Source organism: Apis mellifera, linkage group LG1 (genome assembly GCF_003254395.2).
Source record: "Apis mellifera strain DH4 linkage group LG1, Amel_HAv3.1, whole genome shotgun sequence".
In the NCBI taxonomy this organism is placed as follows: domain Eukaryota; kingdom Metazoa; phylum Arthropoda; class Insecta; order Hymenoptera; family Apidae; genus Apis; species Apis mellifera.
Genome location: NC_037638.1, coordinates 2,105,682 through 2,115,328, shown reverse-complemented (window position 1 = coordinate 2,115,328; position 9,647 = coordinate 2,105,682). Strand labels below are relative to the sequence as shown.

Sequence of the window (9,647 nt, the reverse complement as noted above, 5' to 3'; positions counted from 1 at the left end):
TGTATTCTTTCCATTCAGTTGGTAAGTATTAAAATATTTCATTTTAAATAAAATTTTTTTTTATGATATTAAATTTATTATTTTGCACAAAGATAAATTAAATATTATTAAGTTTAGATTTTTATATTCATGTAAAAATAAATATTATTATACTAACATTATAATTTGTTATAATTATTAATATTAATAATATTAATATTATTTAATATTCAAGTATTAAATATTCTTTCCAAAGAAACAAATCTTGTATGTATTTGTAATTATTAAATGATGTTTAATATTTATTGAAATCATTTATTTTAGTATTTCGATTTATTTATTTATTTAGGAAATCATAATATAGAATAGTATACATAAATTGTATAAAATAATGTATAAAATAATTATAATTTATATTTATGTATGCATATATATAAAAAATATATTATTTTTATTTAAAAATAAATATATTTTGAAATTTAAATTTTATTTTTCTTTCATTTGTATTAATTTATTTTTATCCATTTTTCAACACTAATATTTTATTTAAAAATGTTTTAAATTTATTTTCTTTGTTACTAATATTTAAATTTTAAATGAATATAAATAATTTAAATACAAATATTATAACCTTAAATGTATGCGTAGTTGTTTTACTTTTCTATTATCATTTGAAATAATTTATTTATTATTATTTTTATTTTATTTCATTTAAAAAATTATATAGATCAATCTTTATAGAAAAATATTAATTAATCATTTATATATTTACTGAAATACTAAAATAAAATTTTAGATACTTGCAAAATTGTATAATTTTGTCAAATTAAAAAGTTCTATATATATTGTTGTAATCTATATTATAATTTATAAACTATTATTTTTTATTATTATTATTGCTATAATATTCGATATTTTAAATAAAAACTTTATTTTTTAATGGAGTATGCGCACGATTTCTCTCAACATAGATCTTAAGATCCCTTAAATAGTGTACGTTCTCATTCTTTTCTAATATTCTAATATTCAACTATAACATTCAGAATATCTAGAATAAAATAAATCTATTTTTATTCCTAAATATTATCAAATATTATTTAATAATATCACACAATCGATACAATGTCTCAAGCCTATATTCATGCATGCGAAAGGGCGGAATTGTTAGGATTTCCAATACCAAGTGAAGAAGAATGGAAAGAAACGCAAAAGTCTGAAGAAAACGTTGATAATGACGATGATGCAATGATTCAAGTAATTATTCTTTTTTATTATTGAATAAAATTTTAATTAGAATTTTATTTTTTTTTATTTATAAATGCAATATTAATTTTCTTAAAAATTCTAATTTTTGTAACTTTTATTTTTATTATTGTACGAAAATAATAATAATTAATGAGACAAAATTATTTTTTATATAAATAAAAGATTAATAATTTCATAGTATTGTCAAATATTTTCAAAGTTTCATATAATTTATAGAACTTGGATTCTTCTAGTGAAACTACACAACGAATCAGTGGTGGATTAGATGAATTAAACAGTATACTCAATGTTACTCAAAAAAAAATTAACAGATTTAAGGTTAAATAATTAAATATATTTTTTTAATAAAAATAGGAGTAAGAATTATATTTAAGTAATTATTATTAAACACGATAAATATTTTCTAGTTACAATAGTTATATTTTGGAATATGACTTTGTAAAATAAAGATATTTTACAGAATATTTGTGGCAGTTTGGGTAGTTTACTTAAAGTAAAAGTAGGATCTAAAAATAATACACCAGATCATAAACTAACTGAACAAAGTCATAACGAAATAAAGAACATTAATCCTGAAACATCTATGAATGAAGAAAACTTAATAGTAGAACTATCTGATGATAAGAAACATATGGAGAATACAGAAACTATTGCAGCAACATCAAAAGCAATTGATATCAATAAAAAAATGGGATCTCATTTGAATAAGTTAGATTCTCTTATCACTAAAGCAGAAAATGCACAATATAGTATGCAATTTCAAACAAAACAAATGAAAAAATTTTTAAAATAATAATTTATATGCAAAAATAATATTTTATTCTAATACTCTCTTTTTCTCAGGCCTCTTCCAAATAGATTTAAAACTTTATTTATTACTATTAATATGCTTAAAAAATTATATAAAATAAAATTTATATTTATGCGAAAAAAAGTAGTAAAATAAAGGATATAAAAAATTAAATTATTAAAATGTTTATAAATTATATATATTCAAGTATATAAGGAAAATATTTTATATTTTAAGAAAACGAAAATTTATTTGATTGCTTATTATATATTAAATGCATAATAATATATTACATAATATATATATATATATATATATATATATATATATATATATATATATTAAAATTCACATTCACATTTTCATGCAAAACATTGACTTTTCCAAAATCATAAGAAAAACATATTGAACAAAAAATATTGAAAATGTTAAAATAATATTAACATCAGACTGTTATTTTTTGTTATTTTTAATATTATTATTAAGTCCATGTGATATATTAAAATCTAAAATTCATAATTGAAACTTTTTATTATAATAATTATAACAAATTAAAAAATATTTTCTTTTAAATAAATAATTCAAAATAATCAGCATCTAAAATCAATATTATAATATTTATTTAATTATTAATTCTAATTACATATTCTGATTGCATTCCTTATTTATATTAATTATTTATGTTATAATTTTTTATATATTATGAAAACCTTAATAATTTTCTTTTTATTTATTGAAATTATATAACTCCTATATTATAAAAATTTATATTCTTAATGTTTTACTTATTTAAAGATGTATACATTTTTCATAAAAATTGTTTTAAGTTTATTGTTTTAATAATTCAAATTTCTATATAGAAATCATATGAAAGCTCAAATGAGCTTATATTGTTATGCAATTGTTATTGTTATGAGAACATGTAATTATAATAATTTTTATAAACTATTGTAATTTAATTATATTAAAATGAATATATATTAAATGTTTAAATATACATAGTGTTATTTGTTTGAGAGAATATAATATTAATTTCATTAATTGAATATATTTTAGATAATTTTATAAAAATATTTTTTAGAAATATTTTTTCTAAAATTAGAAATATATAAAAAATATAATAAATGTAAAATACAGTATAAAAAAAATATTAAAAATATGAATTAATTTGTAAAATACAATTGTTATGAATAATTTATTATTATAAATATAAATATTATATTGAAATCAGGTATTATACTATATTAATATATTATATATAAAATAATTTATTAAATATAATTAAATATAATTTATAAAAAAAAATGAATTTTTATTCTTATGATTAACATAAAAAAAAATTTATAATAAAAATGTATGCTATGGAATAATTCTTAAATTTATTCTATTTTATATCAGCGCTAAAAAAAATTAAATTAATATCAAAAATAATGAGTTTCATTCTTGTGTATTTACAAATTGTATTTAAATAAATAAATTGATATTTAAGAAATGTAAAAATATTATTTTATAATTTTATAATGCGTATCTATTTTATGTTAAATAATATTAAAGTATTTCTAAAAATGAATTTATTGTAGAATTTATTTGCAAATAAAATTCAATATCTACAATTCAAAAAATATGTTAATTCTATAGACTTTAATCTCGTTTTTATATCAGTATCAGCAAACGGCTTTAGAAAGAACTTCCATTAATATCAGCATTTTCAAGGTAATAAGCATTAATTTTTAATTATTAAATAGATAAAAATATTAATAAAAATAGTGAAAAAATATATAAAAATATTATTGTTTAATTAATCGAATTTTTGAAAATCAGTTAATAACAATAGTCGTTATAATAATCAAATATCAACGAGTTTAAAATATAAGTACACGTAAGTATATGTACTGTAATATTAAGTCAAATTCAATGATTTATTCGAATTAAAAAAATTATATAACAAGAAATAAATAAAATAGTGAATCTTATTGTACATTTATTATTTATAAATTCTAAACTTATAAAAATAACTATTGATTTTATAATTAATAAATAAAAATAATTAATTATATAGTAACATTTCTCCACGTATTCAAAGAAGCAGCGAAACAAGACTCAAATTAAAAATTTAATTATTAAATATGCCATATACTGAGAATTATATACAAACTAAGCTAATTGAAGGATTAAACGCTTCACACGTGGTATGTATTTTATAAATTTTATTATATTGAATACATGTTCCTTATTTCTTTTGATTGCTTTCATTCTAACCTTGAATTTTCTACAATAAACCCAGGTAACTAGATGTTATTTCTGAAAATATTTTCTAATCAAGAATATATTTGATATATAAATTATTGAAGTCTATCAACATATATAATTAAAAATGCAAGAAAATGTACCAATTGTGTTAATCTCATTGTTTGCCCTTCTTTTGAGATGGTGTATTACATATCATTCCTATAGTGGTGAAGGAAAACCTCCGATGTTTGGAGATTATGAAGCTCAACGACATTGGCAAGAAATAACTTTAAATATTCCAATTGAAAAATGGTACATAAATACAACAGACAATGATTTACAATATTGGGGATTAGATTATCCACCATTAACTGCTTATCATAGTTTTGCAATGGGCTATGTTGCTAATAAACTTAATTCTTCTTATGTAAAATTACATGAATCTAGAGGTTTTTCATCTGAAGATCATAAATATTTTATGAGGCTCAGTGTTCTTTGTATAGATATTTTGGTTTATATACCATCAGTGATATATTTTATATTAACTAAAAAAGTACCAGAAAATTTTGAAAAAGAAAAACTGTCTATATTTAATTTAAAAAAAAAACATATTAATCTTTTGATAATATTGATTTATCCAGGTTTAATATTAATAGATCATGGACATTTTCAATATAATTCTTTATCATTAGGATTATTTATTAGTGCTATTACAGCTATGTTACAAAATTTTTTTATTATTGGATCATTTCTATTTGTTACAGCATTAAATTATAAACAAATGGAACTTTATCATGCATTATCAATTTTTTGTTATATACTTGGAAAATATTCACCTATAAAAAAACAATTTTGGTTATTTAATTTAATAATGTTATTATGTATAGCTATTACAGTAGTTACTACATTTTTTATCATATGGTTACCTTTTATTAAAGATTGGGAAACATTTATAAATGTTGTTTTTCGATTATTTCCAGTTTCTAGAGGTATATTTGAAGATAAAGTTGCAAATATTTGGTGTACAATCAATGTAATTTATAAATTACGTAATACTTTTACAAATAAAGAATTAGCTAAAATTTGTTTAATATTAACTACATTTTCAGTTTTACCAAGTTGCATAAATCTATATTTAAATCCACAAAAGGAAAGATTTATTATTTCTCTTATTAATTGTGCATTAGCATTTTTCCTATTTTCATTTCAAGTTCATGAAAAATCAATTTTGCTTGTTGCAATTCCAGTTTTATTATATTTTGAAAGCAATCCATTTCCTTGTTTTTGGTTCTTAATAATTTCACATTTTAGCATGCTACCTTTATTTATAAAAGATGGTTTATATATGGCATATTGTGTTACATTAATTTTTTATTTCTTTTTTGTTTTTTGGACTCATCCTAACTTATTTGATAATAATGAATTACTAAATAATGCTAATTCGAAAAAAAATGTATGTATTGTAACCAATCAAAAACGAATTAAAACAAACTTAAAAAATATCAAGAATAAATCAATTTTTATAAAACTAAAAAAAGATATTGTAAATTATAAAAATAATTTTATTTTATTAGGTTATTCGTTTTTCTCAAAAACAATTTTATTTTATTGCTCAATTCTAGGAATAATAATACTTTCTCTTATTAGTGCTTTTTTAAAACCTCCAAATAGATATCCAGATCTTTTTGCATTATTAATATCTATGTATTCCTGTGGACATTTTATTATTTTCTATTTGTATTTTAATTATAAACAATTTGTATATAAAACAAATATAAATTTAAAATAAACCAAAAAGACATAATTTATGTTATATTATTACTGTTTTCCTTAATATCAAAAATTTTAATAAATTATTAAAATTTATCTCTAAATATTTTTAATATAATTAAAAAAATGATATTAAGAAAATTACAATATATTACAAATAAGGAACATGTTATAAATATAAATTGTACATAAATATTTAATATTTATATATAATTATAAATATAAATGCATTATGATCGTTAGAATCATTAGATAACTATATTAGATTACAACATTAATAATTATGATAATTAAAACATTAAATAATTATATTTTTTTATGAATTATCTTTATTAATAAATATATAGATGAATGCATTTTTTAAATAAATTATATAATGTTTTATAAGAATTTGAACTTTTCCTTATTACTAAATAATAATTTACTAAATTAACATAATAATATTGAGCATATAAATTTAAGCTTTTGTGGTTAGCATATTTAAAATATTATTGCTTGTATTATGTAAAATTGTCGTGGAGAATTGGTTTAGTTTAAAATATTTTCATTCAATTAGTTCATTCAATCATTAATTTTTAAAAAAAAATTTATATAATATATCCATTTATATAAATTATTAATATTTTTATAAAATGTGATTTTTATATTTTATATTTTTATACTTTATTATTATAAACAAAACAATATTTATATTATATATAATTTATATAAATTTTATCATTTAATATAAATTTCATAGAAGATAAGAAAGCTTTCAATAATATTAGAAAAATAAAAATGTTTTATTTTAATTTTTTATTCTATTATATTAATTAATTTTTATATTATCTTTAAATGTTACAGGAAGTTATAGATGAATCTGATGGTTGTGGTGCTAAGTTTTCTGTAACAATTGTTTCTACTATTTTTGAAGGCAAATCTTTACTTCAACGACATAGGTATTATCTTTTTAAAATTGTAAAAAATTCATTTATTAATATTATTCTTCTAACATCAAATATATTTTTATATTTATTATATTAATTTTTCAGATTGGTAAATTCAATATTAGAAAAAGAACTTAAAACAATTCATGCATTTTCACAAAAAACATTAACACCAGCAGAGTGGAAAAAATAGGAAATGATAAAAAAGTATCTTTTGCTAATAATCAATTTAATTATAATTTATTCTTAAAATAAATTGTTTCATTTCTAAGTTTTATAAATAAAATACAAAAGATTTAAAATGATTCAATTTAAAGTATCTGCACCAGGAAAAGTTATTCTTTTTGGAGAACATGCTGTAGTATATGGAAAAACAGCTGTTGCAGCTAGCATAGATTTACGTACAGTTCTAAATTTTACAGAATTACCTGAAGCAGAACAAGTTGTTAAAATATGTTTTTCTAAAGTAAATTTATTTATTACTATACCTCTGCAACAAATACAAAATTTCTTTTTTATTAATAAAAACGTGGAATTTATAGAAAATTATGAGATATTTTATAATAAAATAAAGGAATTTGTCTGTATTGTTAGTTATGCAAATTTTCAACAAAAATTAAGTTTAGAAGCATTTTTCTATACTCTTATTTATATTGCACAAAAAGAAGAAATGGAAATAAAACCATTTCAAATTCAATTAAATACAGAATTGGCAATTAATTCTGGACTTGGTAGTTCCGCTTCTTTTGCAGTTTGTCTTGCTGCATGTTTTGTACATTGGTCACATTTACAAAAAAATATTTATAAAGTATTTGATTTTTCTACTTTAGATGTTATTTCAAAATATGCTTTAAATTGTGAAAGAATTATGCATGGTAATCCATCTGGAATAGATAATTGTATTTGTACATATGGATCAATAATAGAATTTAAAAAGGGTAATTATATACAACCAATAAATACCAATAATATACAGGCAATGAAAATTTTATTAGTAGATACAAGAGTAAATAGAAGTACTAAAGCTTTACTTGAAAAAGTATTAGAATTAAAACATACATATCCAGTTATCATTGATCTGATTATGGATTCAATAGATAATATATCAAAAGAAGCAGTTAAAATTATTCAAAAATTGAAAACTTTCTCAAATACCAATGAGTTTTTTTTGGAAGGATACAAACAATTAATGGTTAGTATTTTATTAAATTTTAATATTTAAATTATTGATAAATTAAAATAAAAAAATTAATTCATTATTTAAAAAAATAACATTTATATGAATTAAAATGTAGAAATATATTAAAATGTTATTGATTGATAAAAAAATTTGATATTTTGATAAACATTAAAATTTTTTATTACTTATTATATATTATTATAGATACTTATTAACATGAATCAAGGATTGTTAGCCACATGTCAAATTTCTCATCCATCTTTGGATAGAATTTGTGCAGAAGCACAAAATTATGGTTTAGCAGCAAAACTTACAGGTGCCGGTGGTGGCGGACATGCATATATTCTCTTATTACCAGATACACAACCAGAAACTATTTCAAGTATTTCGCGAAAATTAATTGCAGACGGATTTACTGTTAAATTAACAACTTTGGGGTGCTCTGGTGTACAAATTAATTAATGACATTATTATAAATATTATATACATTGAATATTAGAAATATTGATATTTATGTATATAATCATAATTAGGATGGAATTTATTCAATACTTCAAATGCAATTTATTGCCGCCACCGCTTTCCTTCTTTCCTCTACCTAAATTATTTAAACTTTTGTTTTTTCTATTTGATAATTTTAATAATAACAGATTTATAATGAAATCAAATTAGTTTTTATAAAACTACTTAACAAATATAGAAAATTAAACACAAAAAACAAATATAAATTTAAAATAAATATTTTGAAAAAAAATTGATTTGAAGATCCATGACTAATTTAAAATTTTTGTAATCTCTCTAAATAGCTCTTCTAGATATATTCTTTGCACATTTAATAAATTTTTTTATAATTACTAACAGAGTATAATAGATAATAATAGAGTATATAAGTTTTAGGTACATGAATAATTTTTATACACGTGTGCAAATTACAATTTTAATATTAATATAAGTTGTCATATTAATTATCATCATTAATGTTTTTTATTAAATATAATTGGTCAATTGCTTACAATATTATTTTGATATTATTTATAATATAAAATAATATTTGAATTATTTATTATAATAGTTTACAATGTAAATAATAAAATTATTTTAAACACAAACTCTAAATTAAAAAGAATATATTAAATTATGTATCAAAAATCATCAAAAAAAAATAAATTAATTTAAATAGTTTAATAAATTATTTAAGCATTTAAGAAATTTAAAAATAATTTTCTTAGATAAAATATATTACTTATATTTAAATATATGTTATGATATGTATTATATAGAAATTATAATTTATTAAACTAACTATATATATATATATATATATATATATATATATAATATATAATAATTATATATATATATATAATTATTTAAATATAAATATAATTATTTAAATATAAATATAATTATTTTAAAGAAAATTAATTTTATTATTGACAAATTTGATGAAACTACATTTATGAAAAAAATTTATTGTAATAACATTATATTATTATATTTTTAATAA

At 18.0% G+C, this 9,647-nt stretch overlaps 2 protein-coding genes across 4 annotated transcripts; both read left to right on the top strand.

Annotated features, from left to right (window-relative positions):
- The first annotated feature begins 897 nt into the window (after positions 1–897).
- LOC727019 lies at positions 898–2,149 on the top strand. Its single transcript, XM_006558611.3, has 3 exons — positions 898–1,233; positions 1,462–1,563; positions 1,706–2,149. Exons 1-3 carry the CDS (start codon positions 1,102–1,104, stop codon positions 2,036–2,038), a joined length of 567 nt encoding a protein of 188 aa, XP_006558674.1. The 5' UTR covers positions 898–1,101; the 3' UTR covers positions 2,039–2,149.
- A 1,493-nt stretch (positions 2,150–3,642) lies between these two features.
- Positions 3,643–8,691, top strand: LOC552163 (dolichyl pyrophosphate Man9GlcNAc2 alpha-1,3-glucosyltransferase). 3 transcript variants are annotated; one of them, XM_006558610.3, is made up of 4 exons: positions 3,643–3,748; positions 6,878–6,972; positions 7,066–8,152; positions 8,345–8,691. In XM_006558610.3, exons 3-4 carry the CDS (start codon positions 7,262–7,264, stop codon positions 8,600–8,602), a joined length of 1,149 nt encoding a protein of 382 aa, XP_006558673.1. In that variant the 5' UTR covers positions 3,643–3,748; positions 6,878–6,972; positions 7,066–7,261; the 3' UTR covers positions 8,603–8,691. The 3 variants fall into 3 exon arrangements, with proteins under 3 accessions (XP_006558673.1, XP_016773353.2, XP_016773354.1); XM_016917865.2 differs by lacking the exon at positions 3,643–3,748 and adding an exon at positions 4,093–4,224; XM_016917864.2 differs by lacking the exons at positions 6,878–6,972; positions 7,066–8,152; positions 8,345–8,691 and adding exons at positions 4,095–4,224; positions 4,320–6,062 and having other exon boundaries at positions 3,690–3,914.
- The last annotated feature ends 956 nt before the right edge of the window (positions 8,692–9,647 follow it).

Coding starts and splice junctions, on each gene's coding strand:
- LOC727019 (XM_006558611.3), top strand. CDS start 1,102: ATGTCTCAAGCCTATATTCATGCATGCGAAAGGGCGGAATTGTTAGGA. Junction 1,234..1,461: donor ACGATGATGCAATGATTCAA/GTAATTATTCTT, acceptor TATAATTTATAG/AACTTGGATTCTTCTAGTGA. Junction 1,564..1,705: donor AAAAAATTAACAGATTTAAG/GTTAAATAATTA, acceptor GATATTTTACAG/AATATTTGTGGCAGTTTGGG.
- LOC552163 (XM_016917864.2), top strand. CDS start 4,410: ATGCAAGAAAATGTACCAATTGTGTTAATCTCATTGTTTGCCCTTCTT.